The 22,832-nt window shown below is 38.8% G+C and overlaps 1 protein-coding gene across 1 annotated transcript in view; it reads left to right on the top strand.

The window, feature by feature from the left end:
• The window catches only part of LOC124616423, a 394,706-nt gene that overhangs the window by 293,143 nt on the left and 78,731 nt on the right, over positions 1 to 22,832 (top strand). Inside the window, exons 8-12 of the mRNA XM_047144730.1 lie at positions 6,247 to 6,351; positions 7,333 to 7,450; positions 15,404 to 15,531; positions 15,615 to 15,765; positions 22,101 to 22,649. Of these exons, the coding sequence (XP_047000686.1) occupies positions 6,247 to 6,351; positions 7,333 to 7,450; positions 15,404 to 15,531; positions 15,615 to 15,765; positions 22,101 to 22,649 (1,051 nt within the window). The remainder of the gene's footprint in view (positions 1 to 6,246; positions 6,352 to 7,332; positions 7,451 to 15,403; positions 15,532 to 15,614; positions 15,766 to 22,100; positions 22,650 to 22,832) is intronic.

Below are 22,832 nucleotides of genomic sequence, written 5' to 3'. Positions count from 1 at the left end.
GCCCAAATTCGCACATTGTGTCTGTTCACTTCACCATTAAGAAAAAATGTTGCTTCATCACTGAAAACAAGTTTCGCACTGAACGCATCCTCTTCCATGACCTGTTGCAACCACGCCAAAAATTCAAAGCGTTTGACTTTGTCATCGGGTGTCAGGGCTTGTAGCAATTGTAAACGGTAAGGCTTCTTCTTTAGCCTTTTCCGTAAGATTTTCCAAACTGTCGGCTGTGGTACGTTTAGCTCCCTGCTTGCTTTATTCGTCGACTTCTGCGGGCTACGCGTGAAACTTGGCCGCACGCGTTCAACCGTTTCTTCGCTCACTGCAGGCCGCCCCGCTGATTTCCCCTTACAGAAGCATCCAGAAGCTTTAAACTGCGCATACCATCGCCGAATGGAGTTAGCAGTTGGTGGATCTTTGTTGAACTTCGTCCTGAAGTGTCGTTGCACTGTTATGACTGACTGATGTGAGTGCATTTCAAGCACGACATACGCTTTCTCGGCTCCTGTCACCATTTTGTCTCACTGCGCTCTCGAGCACTCTGGCGGCAGAAACCTGAAGTGCGGCTTCAGCCGAACAAAACTTTATGAGTTTTTCTACGTATCTGTAGTGTGTCGTGACCATATGTCAATGAATGGAGCTACAGTGAATTTATGAAATCGCTTCAATCATTTGTAATAGCCCTGTATTTGCAATTGCAAATATAGGCAACCATCAGCTGTACAAATGAAAACTGTGCTGGAACAGTATAAGTACAGTTTGTTGACACATGATTGATTACTTTGTTGACACATGGTTGATGACATACAGAGGTTTGTGTCTGGCTGTGAGTCACGCTCAGATAGCCTAATGGTAAGGCATCGGTTCATGATAAGTGGGAAATCTGGGTTTGTGCACTGGTCTGGCACAGATATTCATTGTCATCATTCCATTATACAGCTGATGGTGTCCATATTCACAACTGCAAATAAATTTCTTATAGTTATGTACTGAAGCACTATGCAAGATTTCATCTCAGTTGTTACACATTACTCAGGTGTATGTCTACCTTCTTGTATTATGTTCCTCTTTTCTTGGAAATTGCTGGTGGCAAAACCGTGCATGAGAATCCCACGGTCTGCACATTCACACTTACGTAGCCCTGCTTTGGTTTCCATGTTTTCTCCACTCTGCACTGTCACATGCAATGAGCATGGTTGCTTACTTTCTCACCAGCTGCAGTATACCTGTGTGATGCTTAGTGGAAATTGCTAATTACACATTTGAAACTATGTTTTTACCTTAATCATGAGCAAATTTTCCATAGCATAAAAAAAGAAAATCCAACTTATAATTATTTTATCCTCACAGCAAGGCCCGCAGTTACACCATTGTGAAGTCATCCTGGCAGCAGTAGCTTTAAAATGCCTTTTTGAGTAACAACCTCATCATAATAACAACCTTTATAAAGGTATGGTTCTGCACAGAAGTGGAGAAGTACCATACTAACCCTGACCCAGCTTTGGCCTTGTACTGGGCTGACAATGCTTTAGTCTTCAAAATTCCTTCAATACCATTGAAAGAAAGAAAAGTACAGCTGATGCATACATGACATTTTCTACAAAAACTGTGTAAACTTTGTAAACATCCCAAATAATTACTCCTGGGTGAAAATGCTGTCCCTGACAAATACCTAGGATGCATATAATTCATTTTCTTCAATCTTTGTAGAATATTTTGATATCTGCTTTCCAAAGATGTCAAAAACTTAAATGCATGCATAGCGAGTCTACTCGCTATGATGCACGGTGACAGACAGCCAAGTTGCTGGACCACAGCTGGCATGAAAAATTATTGTAGAAGTGTAAAAGATTAATTTTGTAAATTAAAATATCCACTAATTCACAGTTTATTTAATATGTTAATAATTACAAGATAGTACATCAAATAGTAACTGCCAGGGCAAAATTTCTGAGAAATGACAGGTCTGATAGCAAATCTAAAGCTATGTGGGGATGTGAGGAACAGGGAAGCATTCTCAAAAGCACAGAAAACGTTAATGTTAAAAAAAGAAGAGTTGCCAAATTATATAAGCAATTATTTCTCATATGCCAAAACTTCATTATACTCAGAATTCATAAATCAAACAAAAGAAAAAAAAAATCAGAATGTTCAAAAAGCTGCTTGTGCCACAAGGGGAGATCTAACAAACTAACATGAAATGTTACAACTGATAAAAAACTTGAAATTTAACCAGCAGGAGTAGATGAGTTGCTGATGCCTGACATACCTGACATAATCTAGACTGCTCCACAGATTGCAAGGGACTTGGCACACATTGAAACTTCAATGCTGGAGTGTTTCGTGAAAGGCTGAAAATCCTGAAAGTGAAGTCATTATTTAAAAGCAGTGAGAAGGAGGCGGTAAAAAACTGTTGGCCAATATCACTCTGTCCAGATTAGAAAGATTGTTGAACCACTAACTCAACAAATATCTAAATTACCATAATTTACTGAACAAAACAGCATGGCTCTCAGGTGTGTAAAACTACAGAAACAGCAGTAATGCACTTTACTAAGCAAGTAATCAGAAATTTAGAAAAAAAAAACAATAGGAGTTAATTTAGATCTCTCCAAAGTTTTTGACACTGTCAGTTACTGCTTCCTTTTAGAAAAATTGGATGCATTTGATATTCAAGGGACAGGCAAAAAGCAGTTTGGATTCAAACTACAAAGCTAGATACAGATAGTGGGACTGATATAAGCTTTCTACAATCACAAAATCAGTTTAGTATTAGATGCAAAAAAAGAAACGAAAAAAAAGAAAAAAAAGAGGAAATAGAAGTATCACAAAGGAGAGTTCTAGGTCCCATATTATTTCATATCAATTAAATGACACACATCTCAGATAGTGCAGCCAACATCATGCTATACACAGATGATACTAGTGTGATAATAAAACAATAAAAATAATCAGTTTTTGAAAATATAATGTAATTGTATAGATAAAAAATCTACTTGCTAAGTGGTGGCAGCAGAAAACATGTACAAAGGTTAAGCAAAAATGAAAGCTTTCAGAGTCAGTGACTCCTTCTTCTGGCAGAAAGAAGGAAAAATAGCAGTCTTTCCTTCTCATCCCATCTGCTAAGTCACCCCTTACCCATACGCTCCCCATTTCCTAAAACTCACCAGTTCAGTCGTTCACACCTCTCCATCCCCTTCAGCCTTCCTATCAGACGAAGGAGCCACTGGCTCGAAAACCTTGCATTTTACTTACCCTTTGTATACATTTTCTTCTGCCACCACTTGGAGAGTAGATTTTTTATCCATGCTATAACATTATAGGGTAACAATAAGTGTGTCAAAGCAGTTGCTGCAAACAACTACCGATAAAGGTCACAAGTAAGTCCACCCTAAGTTCAGTGCAAACAGGATAACATTAAATGTAAATATAACAGTCTACATACAATAGGGAAAAATAATCTGGTGTTGGATGACAAAGTCATAGACATGAAGTAGCATCTACAAAATTGCTGGGAATTCATGTTGATGAAAACTCAAATTTTAGTGACCATGTAATAAAGTTTGCATGGAAACTCAATTCACCTGTTTTGTTGTAGAATTATCACAAACATTTTTACACCAGAAGGTGCCAGGATGGCATACCTTCATTATTTTCAGTCTCTTGCAACATACCGAATAATATTTTATGGTTCCACCATTTGCCACTTAATCAATTACAGAAATAATAACACACATAGAGGAAGCTTGAAACACTAACAATACATTCACTATACATATACAAAAATGTGTTTTACACATATCAGACTGAACTTGAAGATTTTCAGACAAATGGTGACTTTTGTAGTTACAATACTGGAAACAGCATGGCACTCCATACGTAGCAAACAAAAAGAACAGACACGCAAAGCTATATACGCCATATCGGCATTAAACTTTACAACAGACTGCCAGTCTGCATCAGAAGGTTAGAAGATGAATGGCAGAATTTATAAGATATATACTCAAGCAATATTTTTACTCGGTAAATGACTGTGTTGGCCAATAATAACATTTTTCTAGAAATGTGCATATTAAGGAAAAACCAAAAATAATGTTTTACACCCCTTATGATTTTAATTACTTATCTAATAGACAGCTGTTGTCTGATGTAAAAGCTTTACTCAATCATTATTGTGTATAACGGGATTTGCTGGTTATTGATAACAAAAGTACATTTACATCTATATGACTAATCTGCAGTTCACACCGAAGTACCTGGCAGAGGCTTCGTTGAACCATCCCTTGACTGCTTCTCTATCATTTCTCTTGAACATCAGATGCAAAAAACAAACATTTCAATCTTTTGATGTTTGTTCTGATACCTCTTATTTTACTACGAAGATCATTTCTTCCTATGTAGATGGGCGTCAGTAAAATATTTTCACATTCAGAGAAGGAAGTTGATGATTGAAATTTTGCAAAAAGATCTTTCTGTAACAAAAAATGTTTTTCTTTTATGATTGCTAATCCAACTTCCTATCTGTGTCACTCTGTCTCCTATTTTGTGATAATACAAAATGAGCTGCTCTTCTTCAAACTTGTTTGATGGCTTCCATCAATCATATCTGACAAGGATCCTGTACTGTGCACCAATACTCCAGAAGAGGATGAACAAGCATAGTACATTTGTTGCATCTTCCATCTGTTCTACCAATAAAATAGAGTATTTGATTCACCTTCCCCAAAACATTTTCTGTGTGATAATTCCAATTACACCATTTATCTATCAAGCCTATGCCTGGTGACGAAGGATAGAGGAAGGGAATGAAAAATTCCTTTATTTTGAATGAGTGAGGTTCCAGTATGTGTCTCAAAGGAAATTTCAATTGAGAAAATTAATAAATGTGATACATAAGTGCATATCCTTAGGGAGTAGTTTGCAAAACTATTAATTCCTTCCTTGGGGAGGAGAGGGGGATAAACTGGGGGAGGTTAGAAAGGGAAGGCAGTTCACTCAGACTCCATGATGAGAGGGACCCACTTACAATGAGAATAGGGATAAACAAAGACCCATGGGGAGGCATCAGAGCACTTTTTGAACTAACAGTTTCCTCCTTGGGAAGAAGAGAGGGATACCAGAATGAATTTTCTCTCTGGAGTGAATTGTCCCACTTGAAACTTCCTGTCAGGTTAAAGCTGTGTGCCAGACACAATTTGGTTGGTTGATTTGGGGAGTAAAAGGACGAAACTGCATGGTTATCAGCACCTACGAGACAGAGAATATAGCCTGGGACCTATGCCATTTGCAGAAGTTACAAAGCAGTGCACACTCCACTGCAGAGTGAAAATTCATTCTGGAAACAATCCTCCAGTGTGGCAAAGTCATGTCTCTGCAGTAGCCGTACTTTCAGGAATATTGATCCAACAATGTATTCAGGAGGACTTAAGTGAAGTTCAGAAGGCAGGAGATGGAGTAGTGGTGGAAGTAGGACTGCAAGGACAGGTTGTAAGTCATGCTTGGATAGCTCAGTTGGTACAGCATTTGCTGCAACAGGTGAGATCCCAGGTTTGAGTCTTGGTCTGGCACGCAGTTTTAATCTGCCAGGAAGTTTCAAGAGAAGGGCAGATTGGGGAAGACGTGTCTATTGGCAGTTCTGAAATTGCTCCTTCTGAAGGAAAATAGCTTCTTTCAAGGAATGTAATTTGGCTGTGGACCCAAGCATGAAAAAAAATTATGTAAATTCAGTGAAAATTATGGAAGATCTGAAAAGTACACTTTAAGTATCATTACATTAGTGATTTTGTATAATTTTTAATGTCCACCTGACCGGCATCTACATTAGTTATTGTTTCCTTAATTTCATCACCACACTTTGATTGCCACTGTATAGCTTAACTTAGTTCTTTGTAAAGCTATTAATTTTAAATGGAGTGACTTGAACATATTTAGAAAATTATCTACTACTGCTCAAAAGTGATGTTTCTCCATTCTGAGTTTAATTTAATTGAAGTTGGAAGTTATTCAGTGTGACCACGTGCGCCTTTCATTATAAATTATAATAAACAAAAATACTTTAGTCAATTTATGAACTGTATAGTTTTTATGTAATTAGCCAGGGCAGGGGCATTTTTTGTGCAGGCCCATAGTTGTATGAAATAAGAGGAACTACAGAACAAACATTGATAGTTAAATGTAATATTACATTTTAGATGTGTGTTACAAACATAATTGTCAATAAAATTCTAATAGATACACAAAATTTTGTAGCAGGTGGATGTTAGAAAAGCAGCTATGCCAGAGAATTATACAACTGAAGATGAAATGGCCTTAAAAACCTATGAAGATATATTAGCAACAGCAATTTTAAACAAGGTGGGTCATCTGAATCACGTGTTAGAAAAATTTGCTTGTACTGACTTTAGTGAAGAAGTTGTTTGTTAAACTTTACACTGTAATTTCTTAAACCTGAGAGAGAATTTCCAGCTTGTACATGACAAATAAGCCACGAGTAGTGTTTTTTGAGAAAGGAGTTGCTTATTGTATACCCTTTTTTTAATCAGTATTTAAGTCTTCATTCCAAATCCTAATTCAAAAGTAACAAAAAAACCACAACCGAAACCAAAAATAATGCTTTAAGTGTCAGATGTTTTTACTGTATCAAGGATAAGATTAACGTGAAAATATTGATTCACAACACATTAGCTTTCTGAAGAAGACACAGTGTTTCTTGCTGATAAGATATTAATATTTTTTCTTCACCTACTGGATAGGCTTCCTTTACCTTGCTTCAAAAATTACATTTCTTCCTCAGTTCATGTCCAAGATTTGTTTCCGAATTTTAGAATAGGAGTAGCCATTACTTTTTAAAATTTTAGTTATTAGGTTTTTTTTTTTAAATTTTAGTCTTGTATCTTTCTTTGTATTGTCAATCATTGTTCTGTGTACAGTGGAAGAAAAAAATGAAGTAGGAATTGTATATATCCCTGGCGTCATTATAATGCATGAATCACTTTAACTGATGCACTAATTAGTAATGCAGAATTTGCTTTCTCTTTTCATCCTAAATGTATAAGAAGGAGATAAGTAAATAATACAACAATAAGATGTCCATTATGTATACTTTCTAGAAAAATTATTTATATTTCCAGAGCAGTCTATTTAGTCCATGTGAAGACTTTGAAATATTGTACAACTTGTATGGCTTTGTGCTACACTCGGGCTTAATTCAATACTGGCTGACAGCTTCAGGAACAGGAAGCCAGCATAGTGCAAGCTAGCTCAGCTGTTCACACTAGCAGTCACAGAGACTCTCATGATAGACTGTCATAAGTAAGATCAGTTTTCATGTTGTAGGTTATTGAAAAATACCAGGCTCACAGGTTTCATAACGGTTCAGCCATAGATGGCAACAGCAACATCCTCAGTTCCAGCTACTCCACAGTGTCCATGGAGCAACAAACAAAATACATAAGTAAGTTATGTCGCAAAATTTAAGAGCTGTCAAATGATAAGATTATATGTACTTTTTGTTCCAAAAGATCCTTAGTGAGGAGATCGTACATGATGTAGAACATGTCTTAAAAATAAGAGTACACAGTAAACATTTACAAAGAAAAACAAATATGCTAATTTACCTTCCACAGATCCCAAGTGTACTGGTCCTTATGAGCGCAGAATAAGTCAAAAAATCATAAATATATTTTTGTTTAAAATGTAATAAACAAGATGTCACAAAATTTGTAAATGTTTAATACTCTTATATGCATATAATAATCCTTAGGCTATTGTAGCCATGTATCATCAAACAGAAAAACGTATTTACAAAATCTATTACAAACAAGACTTGTTAAAAAGAGTAAAGTCTTATTTTTCAAAGCAAAAACTTTCTTTAGAAAGGTTTAATTATTTTCTAAATTAAGATTATTTGAAAATCTGTGTTCTGAATTTTAAAAGCTTGGTTTTGTGAGGAATAATTATGGGTGAATCAGAACTCCACCAACAAACTTTCAGAGGTTGATCAGGGATATGTTCTGAGAATTTTTTTTACAAAGGAACCATGGTCTCTGGCAAATCATTACAGAGTTATTGTATTTTGTTTGTTTCCTTACCCCAGTAATTTTTGTATCTGTGCTGCACTGAAAATAGTGCATAACAGTGTAAATGTTGATAGTATGCACTGGGTGTCTTGTTTCCATTTGGTCATGGTACATGCTGTTGGCAACCGTAATACCCTCCTTATCTTGTTGCTCTCAAGTCTGCATTCAGTACTGCTCATTTCTGTCCAGGGTTTTATTTTCCATCAGTGTTAGTTGTACATTAACAGTGATACACAACAGTAGAATTGCAGCATTTTTGCGTCTTTATATAAGTGTTATGGCATTACTCAAATGGTTCAAATGGCTCTGAGCACAATGAGATTTAACATTGGTGGTCATCAGTCCCCTAGAACTTAAACCTAACTAACCTAAGGACATCACACACATCCATGCCCGAGGCAGGATTCGAACTTGCAACCGTAGCGGTCACACGGTTCCAGACTGAAGTGCCTAGAACCGCACAGCCATAACAGCCGGCTATGGCATTACTCTGTGCTGTGTGTGGTGCATTTTGGTTATTGCATCTTATAAAGGCTTCTTCACTATTGTGAAGGTATTTTTACAGAAATGAAGGCAACTGCAGTAACAAACTGAATCAATCAATAATTGCATTATTACTTCATAATGAGCCACTGGAGACCTTATACCAAAATACTCAAAAGGTATCTCTGAACAATCTCAGGAAGATTGTCAGTGAAGTTCTGGTTCACCCTGTACATAGTACAGTCATCTTCCATCTGCTAAGTACACAGATAACATACAATAACAAACGAAGTCTTCCACCATTTATTTTCTTAGTGTACATACAGTTGAGGCACCACTGCACCTTCATCTTACTTTTAATGAAACACCAGGCAAATCATTGTGTACAGTACCAGTACAAACAGAAATATTTTGTATGGTGAAGCCACTACTAAGAATGAAAATGGCATCCTTTTCTTCAGCAGGACTGACTGATCGGGTTTGCCTGTTTTGGTAAAAACTGTTTTATTGTTTCTCAAAATATTCGTCTTTAAAATTTGTACAATTCTGCATGTGGTTGAACCAATACTGGAAACAGTGTTTTTCCATTGTAATATTGGAATCTCAAAAGAAGGTTTGGTTGTTCACACGTTTTGTTTGACATAAGGGAACAAAAGTATATAGTTAAGTCATAAATCAGGTGAATATGGGCAATGAAATATTAATTCAGTGTTTTTCTCCATCAAGCAAGCAATGTGCTCTTGGAGTCTTTTGTGAAGGCATGTGAATGCTGAGCATGTGCAACACATTAAACAAAGGGCACTTGAGAAGTCAGCTGTAGCTGAACATTTCCAGGAATAAAGACATAAAACACAAATCAAAAAGATGAGGATTCTGTTATAAAGGAGGCAGCTGAGATTAGCCTAAACTGCAACAGTTTTAACAGAGAGCAGACGTATACCCTTGGTAGAGCATGGGGACAGGCTTCAGATATCAAGTGAAAGCAAAGACAGATGCTTGATGCTTGTATGGAAACATGGTGCTGGGTCCTTGCATCACTTGACATCACCGGTTCAGTAGTGATACACAACTACTACAACCTGCCCATCTCACCTTCCTGCATAGGCATCACTTTGGCCCTCTTTTGAAGGTTCCAACTGCTGCTATCATGCCTATGAAAGCAAAACACCATGCCAGGCCTGGTAGTTAGTTGTTTCTTACTCCTGATAGTGATGGTAGATAACAGCCTTGATAGCTCAAGTGTTTTATTGAAGTGATATGCTTGTAAAACAAGAAGATTTTAATCAAATAATGAACTGCTTGACATGCTGTGAAACAGCTGGCATTTTTATGATTAAGAATTATGTGATATTTTCAGTTGTTTCACTTGACTTCACTAATGACTTGTGGCACACAAATTGTTGTACACCATTCAGCATTTACTATTCTCTTATCCTCTAAAGCAATGGTCACTACATGTCCAATGTAACTAAAGAAACAAGTGACCATTTTCTTGAAAGTACTTTGTGAACACTCAACTTTTGTTGGTTGTGGTTCATGTTGAAAGAACCACACTCTTTATTGCTGCTTAGTTTCTATCTCTTATGAATACACCCACATTTTGTCTCCTATAATGATTTGTTTATGAATGTTGCAAATTTTTTGAGAATTCCCTTGAACCAATAGACATGTTTGAGCTTCAGCCAAATTGTGCAAAATGCATTGGGAACAGATCTTTTGCACAGCAGAATGTAGTGAAGTCTATCTAAGGTTGCTTCTATTTTATGGTAACCAAAGAAACAATTCATCATTTTATTTTATGTACATTATGAATGAACCAATTTTGTTTGTTTCAGTTCATCTTGAAACACCTAGACTGCTGTTTGGTTTCTGTCTTGTATGAATGTATCCAATATTGCCAATATTGTGGAAAGGATAGATTGCTACTCAGCATATAGAGGAGAGGTTGTGTCACAACAAAAAAACTGCTATACATTGAGCTTCCAGCCAAAACGCCTTCTTCTGAAGTAGAAAACACACACACACACACACACACACACACACACACACAACCACTGTCTCTGCCTGCTGTGTCCTCAGTCTGCAACTCAGCATCTCCTTTATATGGTGAGCAGCAATCTATCGTTTTCATAATACTGTAGTTATTCCATTGTAGACTTTCCATTATTATATCTGATATTGAGTTTTTTGGAACAACATCAAATTTTGCTCAATCGTCGCAGTTTCTCACTGGTGGAAGCTTGACCATGAAAACATTCTGCTAATAAAAGCTTTAAACAATAGTGATGTCACATCTCACATCACTGTCATTAGTGTGAACTGAAAAGGCAACCTTATACAAGAGCAAATCACTGTAATCTTCCTTATTTATTTAACACTTCATAATTTCTAGGAAATAGTTACATGTTCTCTGCGCTTACACATGTGTCAAACTGGGAAAGATGTGAATCATAAGTCACAATATGACAATTAATGTATAAAATTGAACAAAGATATTCCTATCGTAGCAGTAACGAATTTCAAGGCAGTTACTGAAAATAATCAATTTTTGTAAGTGTGAAGCCACTGGATAGATAAAAATACCTACCAGTAAATCACTGGCACTAGCAAACGCATATAAAGGTACTGAAATTTGTAAGCTTTCGGAGTCAGTGTCCCTTTCTTCTGGCAGAAGGATTGAAGTGGAAGGAAGAGGGGTGAAGGAAAAGGAGTGGTGAGATTTAAGAAATGTGGAGAGATTGGGTGAGAAGGACAGACTGATTGTTGGGAACTGCACTGGACAAGATATGAAAGCCTGAGAGCTTAAAGGTGGAAAAAGGGGTAAGTGCATTCATTGTATGTGGCAGATATGAGGGAAGGGGGGGGGGGGGGGAATAGACAGGTCAGAAAATAAGATATAGAAACTTAAAGGGGAGTGAAAAGATGATGATGATGATGATGATGATGATGATGATGATGATGATTGGTTTGTGGGGTGCTCAACTGCGTGGTTATCAGCACCCGTACAAATTCCCAACCTTTGCTCAGTCCAAACTCGCCACTTTCATGAAAGAAAGATGATGAAATGATGAGGACAACACACCCAGTCATCTCGAGGCAGGTGAAAATACCTGAACCCACTGGGAATCAGACCCAGTCCCGTGCTCGGGAAGCGAGAACGTGACTGCGAGACCACGAGCTGTGGACGGGAGTGAAAAGAGGAGTAGTTATTGAGAAGAAATGCTAAACAAAAGAAATTAACGTAACTTAAGGCCAGGTGGGTGGCAACAATCAAGGACATGTTGTAACAGCAGTTTACCACCTGCAGAGTTCTGAGAAACTGGCGTCTGGAGGAACAATCCAGATGATGTGGTGTGAAACAGGCACCGAGGTCACCACTATCATGTTGTATAGAGTGCTCTGCAACAGGATATTGTGTGCTGCCAGTATACACTCTCTGGCTATGCTCAGTCATGCTAACTGATAACTTGATTTAGTCATGACAATGTAAAAGGTCAAACAGTGTTTACATAACAGCTGGTATATGACGTGTGACATTTCACTGGTGGCTCTCCCTTTGATAGTATATGTTTTGCCAGTTGCAGGTCTTGTGTAGGTAGTGGTAGGAGGGTGCATGGGACAAGTCTTATAGAGGGGACAGTCACAGGTATAGGAGCCATATGATAGGGAAATGAGTGCAGAAGTAGCATAGGTCTGACAAGAATATTGCGGAGATTACGAGGGTGATGGAAAGCTTTTCTAGGTGTGATGGGAGAAATGTTGGATGGACTGGGCCTCATTTCAGAGCATGATTTTAGGAAATCATAGACTTTTCAAAGTAGCTGAGTAATACAGTACTTATAATACTGAATGAAACAGGTGTACTCCTGAGTCATTTTTGGAGGGATCATCAGTAACAGGATTGGATGTGATGGCCCAGAAAATTGCTTTTGAACTAGCCTAGTGGGGTAATCGCATCTAGTGAAGGCTAAAATACATCCTCCCTATTTAATTAAATTTCATACACATGCCACTGTCCTCAATGTTGACCTCATCATCCTCACCAAGAGCCAGCTATACACACTTCTTTTGGCATTAATCCCACTAACAAACAACAGTACTTATATTTCGACAGTTGCGATTCTTTCCATGTCAAACGTTCCCTCCCCTATGGCTTTGGCTCTTGAGGCAGACATATTTGTTCAGATGCAGACTCCTTACAGCAATACACCATTCTCATGTAAGCCTTCACTGGATATAATTATCCCACCAGTCTAATTCAAAAGCAGATTTCCTGGGCCATCACGTCCAATCCTGGTACTGCTGAACCCTCCAAAAAACAAAAGAGTATATCTCTTGTTGCTCAGTATATTCCAGTCTTAAATGTATGATCAGCTACTTTGATAAGGCTATGCTACCCTAAAATGAGGTAATTCTAAGATTTTTCCTACCACATCTAGAATAGCTTTTTGTCATCCTCCCAATCTCTGAAATATCCTTCTTGTCAGACCTCATGCTCCCTTCTCCACCCATTTCCTACCCCTGTGGCTGTCCCCACTGTAAGATTTGCCTCATGCACCCTCCTACCATCACCTATATGAGCCCTATAAGCTATGAAAGGGAGAGCCACCTGTGAAATGACACATATCATGTATTAGTATAATGGAAGGAAACATTCCACGTGGGAAAAATTATATATAAAAAACAAAGATGAGGTGACTTACCGAACAAAAGCGCTGGCAGGTCGATAGACACACAAACAAACACAAACATACACACAAAATTCAAGCTTTCGCAACAAACTGTTGCCTCATCAGGAAAGAGGGACATTGTCTGCTTGTGTCTGTATGTGTGGATGGATATGTGCGTGTGTGCGAGTGTATACCTGTCCTTTTTTCCCCCTAAGGTAAGTCTTTCCGCTCCCGGGATTGGAATGACTCCTTACCCTCTCCCTTAAAACCCACTTCCTTTCGTCTTCCCCTCTCCTTCCCTCTTTCCTGATGAGGCAACAGTTTGTTGCAAAAGCTTGAATTTTGTGTGTATGTTTGTGTTTGTTTGTGTGTCTATCGACCTGCCAGCGCTTTTGTTCGGTAAGTCACCTCATCTTTGTTTTTTATATATAATATCATGTATTAGCTGTGACGCAAACCCTGATCAGCCTTTTTTATATTGGCATGACTACCTTCAAGTTATCAGTTAGGATGAATCGGCATGAGCAGAGGATGAAAACTGGCAACACACAATATCCTTTTGCAGAGCACACTTTACAACACAACTGTCGTGATCTCAGTGCCTGTTTCACCACACGTGGAATCTGGATTCTTTCCCTAGACACCAGATTCTCAGAATTTCATAGGTGAGAAGCTTTTGTTACAACATGTCCTTGGTTCTCGCCACCCACTTCAATTAATTTACATCATTGTCTTTGGTCTCAGCATTTCGTCTCAGTAACTATTCCTTACTTCTCTCCTTGTAAGTTTTCTATATCTTTTATTTTCTGACTTGTGTATTTGTCCCTGCTGCTCCACCATCCCCCACCTCTAGCACATATAATGCACTTAGCTTTCCGAACTCTCCCCATTTCCTGAACCTCACCAGTCCTTTTCCTTCACTTGTCTTCCCTCCCCTTTTGCCACACGGAGCAACTGGCCCTGAAAGCTTGCAAATTTCAATACCTTTACATGCATTTTCTCCTGCCACAATAGTTGTCCTTTTTCATACCATTTCTCAAAATCAGAACTAGTCTGCTAAATTAGCTATGACATTTGTGTTTGCTGCATAAAGTGTGTTACGCTGAAATTGCCTTGTGCACTCAAAGAACCATAAAGAGGAAAATTTAAACTTAACACCACTATAAGAGATAATGTAAAGTACTAATATGATTATAGGATTATTTTATCTCAGTAATTAAATTTATCATTTTCCTTCAAAGTTATAGCTTCGGTTATCTCAGAAAGTTATCTTTGGACTCAACAAACCTTATGCAGCCAACTCAGAATATGTTTGAGCTATTTGTTTCCTTGTTTCTTTAGTCATAGAGATTTATCTTTGTTGATGTAAATATTTTCTTTGTTTGCAAAATAATTGACATCTTCTGTTTCCAACCAAAAAATGTAAGAACAGCTTTTCAAACCTTCCTAAAATATTTGTCAAACGTGGAATTTAGAGTAAACTTTGTCATTGTCATTTTCTGTGCTTTTACCTGTTGTCCACAAAGAAAAAAATATTTATTTTAGAAATGCATGCAGTTGTTGGAACAATTCTAAATCAAATGATTCAGTCACAAATTTAATAATTCTGTGCATAGAACACATTCAGTTTTTCATCATCATCTCTGAACTCCACAAATAAATTATAAACAGAGAATGTGTGATTTATATTCCTCTATAATGCACTGTGTCCCAAGAAAAATTCAAATTACTCTGGAGAACAATAGCAATTTTGTTGCTGAGACTGTGTAATTTATTGGATAAAAGAGCTACAGATGTAGACCTAACAGCTACACACTTTCATGAGCCAGAAATTTACTCTCCTAAGCCTTTTTTATTCCTTTTGTTCTGAAAATGAATGTTGAGGAGTACATAAATTTTATGAATTTGAGGACATCCGTAACTTAAGTTAAACATAGCCACATGTCACTGGATGTAATGTAAACATAGAATTTGTTTAGTTTATATATTTGGTTATCTGTATGATATTATTTGTATCTGTATGATTTGCTTCTGTTTATGTTCTTAATTATCTGCTTGAGTTGTATTTCTTAATCCTTATAATTTCATCTGCCTGTCGTTTATGGAATACCAATCCTGGTCTGCTATATATGAACTAGTTCAGTTGATTAAGTCATTGTGTTGATTGTCTTTAAGGTTCTCTGGAGATAGGAGTAAAGAAGGTCGATGATGAAAGTATTTCATCAAAAGATGTTAGTGAATCTGATTCAGATGAAATACAGTGGAAAAAATCAGAACTAACAGATCCCTCACTTTCTCTAACTGTAAGTATTAAAGCAGACATGTACTTTACGCATTTTACAATTTAAAAATGATTTAATTTCCATTTCCTTTCTTTTTTTTACAGATAGAGGAACGTATTGAGGAGGTTACCACTTATAGTAATTCTGAATGTGAAGATGACAATGGTGACTCTGATGAGAAGTTATTTGTACCTGATTTGAAGTTACTGCAAAGACGAGTACCATTTCCAGAGTTTGGCATGGATATTGTTGAAGGTGAGTGAAGTTTCTGCGGTTGATACTCACACAAAGGAAGTATTTTACGAAATAGTTACAAATTAAACCATGAAATCAAACTCAGAAGTTAAGCAGAATAAAATAACATAACCCATTACAACAAGAAACATTTAGATGCATATCATAATTCTTTATCTACATGAAAATGGGAAGACACTGATTATCTAGCTATAAAAAGTATGTAATGTGCATTATAAGATTATCTTTTGATTTCAATTTCATTCTGGTAGATATTGTGTGACATGTACCAGGCTCTTGTACAACTGTAAGAATATATCCATGTAACAAAAGTTTACCAGTGTGTGCAGTGCTGGTATGGGAACAGGGAGGGGCTGGATGGCTGAGGACAGTGACTAAAGAAGGTTGAGGCCAGGAGGGTTACGGGAATGTAGGATGTATTGCAGGGAAAGTTCCCACTTGCACAATTCAGAAAAGTTGGTGTTGGTGGGAAGGATCCATATGGCACAGGCTGTGAAGCAGTCATTAGGATGAGGGATATCGTGTTTGGCAGCGTGCTCAGCAACAAGGTGGTCCACTTGTTTTTTGGCCACAGTTTGTCGGTGGCCATTCATCCGGACAGACAGCTTGTTGGTTGTCATGCCTACATAGAATGCAGCACAGTGGTTGCAGCTTAGCTTGTAGACCACATGACTGGTTTCACAGGTAGCCCTGCCTTTGATGGGATAGGTGATGCTAGTGACCGGGCTGGAATAGGTGGTGGTGGTAGGAGAATGTACGGGACAGGTCTTGCATCTAGGTCTATTACAGGGTAAGGGATTGGGAGCAGGGGTTGTGTAAGGATTGACCACCATATTGTGTAGTTTCAGTGGACAGCAGAATACCACTGTTGGAGGGGTGGGAAGGATAGTGGGCAGGACATTTCTTATTTCAGGTCACAATAAGAGGTAATCGAAACCCTGGCAGAGAATGTAATTCAGTTGCACCAGTCCCGTGTGGTACTGAGTTACGAGGGGAATGCTCCTCTGTGGCCGGACTGTGGGACTTTGGGAGTTGGTGGGAGACTGGAAAGATAAGGCACAGGAGAGTTGTTTTTGTACTAAGTTGGGAGAATAATTACGGTCAGTGAAGGCTTCAGTGAGACCCTTGGTAGGTGGAAGTATCTGACAGTTGATGGAGTCCTTCCGCCATGTAATCCTTGCGGTTCAAAACAACAGTGGTGGAGCCTTTGTCTACATGTAGGATTATAAGGTTGGGATCAGTTCTTAGATGGTGGACTGCAGTTATTTCTACGGATGTAAGGTTAGTTTGCATGTTGAGGGATTTGGGGAATGATGGCGAGGCAAGGTTCAAGGTTAAGAAATTCTGGAAAGTTAACAGGGGGTGGTTGGGAGGCAGTGGGGATGGATCAAGGTTGGATCGAGAAGTGAACTGAGTCAGGTAAGGTTCAATATTGGTCTTTTGTTGAGTCTGATTGGTGATGAAAAAGTGTTTCCACTGTAGGGACCAATAGAAGATCTTTAACCAGTCCTGCATGATTGAATTTAGGAATGGGGCAAAAGGTGAGGCCTTTGGAAAGGACTGATATTTCTGTGGGACTAAGGCTCCTGGTGGAAAGGTTCATGACTGTGTTGCGGGTCAGTTTAGGTTCTGGGTTCTGTGTAGTGGTAGGAGGGAGTTTTGGAAGGTGGGGTAAGTGTACCAGGTCTGCGAGACAGGGTTTGTCAGCTATGAGGGTATGTGGGGGAGGTTGGGAGGTTATTGTAGAGGTGGTGGACAGTGGTACTCGAGGCGGGAGTAGGAAGTGAGTAGGATGGAGAGCTTTTTGAGGTAGCGTTGTGCATGTTCCTGAAGTTCCTGCAGGGCAAGAGTTTCAATGGGTTCCAGGAATTTGGGATTACATAGCAGGAGAATTTTGTGGATGGAAAGAAGGTACTGCAAGGAGGCTATGGGCACCCGCTTGGCATCATCCTATGCCAACCTATTCATGGGACATCTAGAGGATACTTCCTAAAAACCCTGAATCCTATACCCCTCACATCGTTCAGATTCACTGATGACATCTTTGCTTTCTGGATTGAAGGTGAGAACACCCTACCACATTCCTCCAGAACCTCAACTAATTCTCTCCCATTTGCTTCACCTGGTCCTAATCAACCCAACAAGCCACCTTCCTAGACGTTGACCTCCACCTCAGAGATGAATACATCAGTACCTCCATCCGTATCAAACCTACTAACCACCAGCAATACCTCCACTTCGACAGCTGCCACCCATTCCATACCAAGAAGTCCCTTCCATACAGCCTAGCCACCCATGGACATCACATCTACAGTGATGAGCAGTCCCTCTCAAAATATACGAGGGTCTCACTGAAGCCTTCACTGGCCGTAATTATCCTCCCAACCTTGTACAAAAACAAATCTCCTGTGCCTTATCGTTCCAGTCTTCCAGCACCTTCCAAAGTCCCACAGTCTGGCCAAAGAGGAGCATTCCCCTTGTAGCTCAGTACCATCCAGGACTGGAGCAACTGAATTTCATTCCCCGCCAGTGTTTCGATTACCTCTTGTCGTACCGTGAAATGAGAAATTTCCTGCCCACTATCTTTCCCACCCCTCCTACAGTGGTTCTCTGCTGTCCACCGAACCTACACAATATACTCGTCCATCCTTACAAAATCCCTACTCCCAATCCCTTACCTCATGGCTCATACCGCTGTAATAGACCTAGATTCAAGACCTGTCCCATGTATCCTCCTACCACCACCTACTCCAGTCCGGTCACTAACATCACCTATCCCATCAAAGGCTGGGCTACCTGTGAAACCAGTAATGTGATTTACAAGCTAAGCTGCAACCAATGTGCTGCATTCTATATAGTCATGACAACCAACAAGCTGTTTGTCCACCGACAAACTGTGGCCAAAAAACAAGTGGACCACCCTGTCGCTGAGCACGCTGCTTCACAGCCTGTGCCATATGGTTCTTTCACACCAACACCAGCTTTTCTGAAAAGCACGGGTGGGAACTTTCCCTGCAATACATCCTACGTGCACATAACCCTCTTGGCCTCAACCTTCTTGAGTCACTGTCCTCATCCATCCAACCCTCTCCCTGTTCCCATTCCAGCACTACACAGCCGTCATTTCACCGCCACACCCAGTCTTTTAATTTCTTTTTATTTCTCTCCTTTCCGCTACTTACTCTGTCCCTCCACACCATCTCTCCTGCCCTCTACCTAAACTGCAGCACTTCACTGTATGCCACCCCCCCTCCCCCAGCACCAATACTATCCCTCCCCCTCCCCACCCTAGCCTCCTCCTTACCCCCACCCAGTTGCCACTGGGTGCTGCTGCTCGCAGTGTGGTTTCACTTGTCTGAGACTGCAGACGTGTGTGTGTGTGTGTGTGTGTGTGTGTGTGTGTGTGTGTGTGTGTGTGTGTGTCTATTGCTGAGAAAGGCCTTAATGGCTGAAAGCTATAACTGTGTGAATCTTTTTGTTGTGTCTATCGTGACTCAGCATCTCTATATGGTGAGTGGCAACTTTCCTTCTCTAATATTGTTATAAATTTTATTTAATATTTATGTTCACATCACATTCAGGCTTTAATGTAACCATTATTTAGAGAATCAAAGGATTCTGTCCTCACTCCCCCCCCCCCTCCCCTCCCTCCACACACACACAAACACACCATAAGCTGGTGCTGCTTTGCTGATATAGTGATAAAGAAAATAAGCAGTAATTTCCATAATTATTGATGTGAGTAGATTAGCACTAGCTGTAATTGATCAATAGTATACTTCACGTGAAATAGAAGCAGTCCCTTCTTCCACTAAGTTGATTTTTTACTAGCAGAAGGATTGAGCCACAGAAGAAAGATACCACATTCACAGTGAGTGAAGATTTATCAGGTACAGAACTTGCGATCATAGCACCAGGAAGAGAAAGTGGTTACCTAAAAGTGTGGAGCTCTATATTATGTTTCTGCAGTAGTGACAGTTCCCGATATTTCTTACCTTGTCACAGGCTGGTTACCAGTGGAGGCAGCCACACCATTTAATAACCTCCATCCCTTGTTCATTCATTCATTCATTCATTCATTCAGTCATCTTTAATGTACATAAATTCCATAATGAAGTAGAGGCCTTATGGATGTGGAATGAGTCACATTGTACATCCATATGCAGAAGCAGCCACTCCAGGCAACTTCCGTAAAATATAAAACAATGAATTATGACTGATAATAGGATAAAGAATGAAGAGGTTTTCTGCAGAATCGGTGAAGAAAGGTACTTATGGAAAATTGCAAGGTCCCCAAAGAGGCTTTAGTTATCAACTTTAAAGAATAGTCTTATCACACACTTTTGTTGAGTCCTTCGAATAGATTAGGTCATAGAGAAGGACAAAACATTGAGTGGAAATAGTCTAGCAGTCCCTCACCAGTCAGCATGGTGAGAGAGATATATAACTCCAAGTCAACCGAAACTGAGCTTCCTAGTTAAATCAAATTGTCTGTATGTCTTGGAACTTCACACATCAAGTCTCATCCAATGTGTGTCCATGTGTCTCTGATATGGCTGTGTTTGCATCATGTATCAGTATATGTCCGTCATCGACAAAGGTCACAGTTTTTGCAGAGTCCTTCACTGCACAGCATTCTACATGCTGTGGCTATGTAGGAGTTGACTGCCTGAATGAATGAATGAATGAATGACCAGTGTCAAACTGGACAACGGTCAACTAGATAATCCAGTTATTGACATTGCTCAGATGACAGTAAAGGCTGCTTCATAACCCTTGGCATCTGGGTTCTTTCCACCAGCTTTTCTAAACTACACAGGCAGGAACTCTCCCTTAAACAAGTTCTCTGTTCTGTCTTGCACAGGTGCCTACCCCCATCTGCATACTTATATTTTCCACACCAGCACAGTCTTCCCTCCCCTTACTGTTCCCGTCTCTCCTGGCCACTCCCATTCCATGACCATCTCTTTGTAATGGATACTACAGAAGGCTTTATCCCTCTAAATGATTGTTAATAACTGTAAAAGAAATCACAGTTTGACAGTGGGGGGTAAGAGTACCCTAGGCTTATCTGCCATATGCCTAAAACAAGGTTTTTATGCCCTGAGAAAGATTGAAAATTACCTTTCACCACTATTTTCTAATATTTTGTGAAATATGACATAATTGTCATATCAGAGAATACTATGATTAATAAATAAGCCATTTTTATTTTTGTATTTACTGGATGATAATAACAATTACTAATCCGGCTGTGATCTAGGGCCATCTTTGACCAACATTGCAACACACAGAGGCTATACATACACCCCTGTGTGATGCAACAGTGCTATGAAGGTGGCTATAGATCACTGCCAAAACTGGTAACTGTAAAAGTATCCCTATTATTGTTGTCTTGTAAGTAGGAATGTATTTATATTAATACTTTACAAAAAATTAAGATAAACTTATTTCAACAAGTTTATTATCGTGTAATTTTAGCCAGTATCATACTAGGCTTAACACACATTTCCTTGTGTATCTCAGTAATTTATACGCCTTTTAAATATAAATTAACCTGCCCCTTTTTTGGAGCACAATTCAGTCAGTTTTCATTAATACATTTTTCATATAAACAATGAACACTCTTACAAATAAGGAAGGTATCTAAAAAATTTTTGCACATTACAAAAATCAAATATATTTCTATAATCAGGAAAATTAGTACTTTCAATTGCATATGCCAGAGTGTTCCAGCAAAACATTAGCACATACAAAATTTTTATGGCACACAACACAAAATTATGAACATCAGGTCCTCTGTAAAATAAAATCTTCTCACTGAAAATAAATATGACATAGGATGGAAAAACATAGATTACTGTCCAAATAGCATGAATTTAGAAAACAAAACCTTTGAAATAATTTTTATATTTACCAGGTATTTATTGTCCAAAATTGTTTATTTCCCTCTCCAAAAGCAAGCATTTACTGCCCTCAGGAGTGTTATTGGTTCACATGAGATATATCACAAGGAGAAATGACTTAACACCCGACATCATTCAGCCTAGGTGTAGTAGAGAAAGGAATCACGTATTAACAATTAAATCTTTCGCCACTTATCCAGTGATGTAAAGAATCTAATTGGCAATAAAATTAACTTCAAATGCAAATTGAAATCATATCTGTTTGGCAATTCCATCTAGTCCAGAGGAGAATTTCTAAATATATAATAAATCAATGTGTCTGTTAGTAAAGTAAATTCAGTCTTGCTGTGTTCCAAGCTTTTCCATTTGCAAGTCTGATGAACTGTGTTTATGTATTGCATAACACTAAATTGTTGTCTTCATTTTCAGGTGAAGCTGCTGGAAATAATGAGGATGGAAATGATAACTTTTCTGATAGTTCAACAGACCACAAGCCAACGGACATTGTAAGCCCTGTGGAATCATGGGAAGAGAACTGGTTGTTCCAGCGTCGGCGCCTAAAGGCTGGTGGAGCGTCAACTCAGATGCCTGTACCAATGTTGGTTCCTAACCCGAGTGAGGAATTCAGAGCCCTAATTGGGGACAGAGATGCTGAGGACATCTCTGACTTATCAGAGTGCAGTGACAGTGCTTTGGAAGAAACAGTGTTAGCTGATGTTGAAGATGATGAAGACAAAAATCACGAGGATGCACAAGTCATCAGAAATAATGTGCAGCTTCCCGTGCTGCCGGATATAGGAGAAACGTCTGATTTTGATATTCTGAAAGAAGAAAGTATTGAGATAAAATCTCATGGCAACAACAGCAGTGAATTACTGATAAGGATAACGGGACCTGAAGATGAAGAAGGGAGTTCTACCCTAGATGCAGATTTGGATATCAGAGAAGCAACAAACTTGGAGCTAATGAAAGCATCAAGTAAGTATCTTCTGTGATAAATATTTTCCTTTGAGTATCGGAATAATTATTGACAGCAAAATATAGGGATTTTTTGCGTAGATTTGTAGGATGATAGCATTAATCTTCAGCAGAATAAAGATTGTGTAATTCATAGATGAAATGCTATGGTCCTAAGCAGTACTGTTCATTTCAGTTGTATCC

Source organism: Schistocerca americana, chromosome 5 (genome assembly GCF_021461395.2).
Source record: "Schistocerca americana isolate TAMUIC-IGC-003095 chromosome 5, iqSchAmer2.1, whole genome shotgun sequence".
Classification (NCBI taxonomy): Eukaryota; Metazoa; Arthropoda; class Insecta; order Orthoptera; family Acrididae; genus Schistocerca; species Schistocerca americana.
Note: the sequence above shows the minus strand (reverse complement) of the source record. Positions and strands in the feature narration are given on the sequence as shown.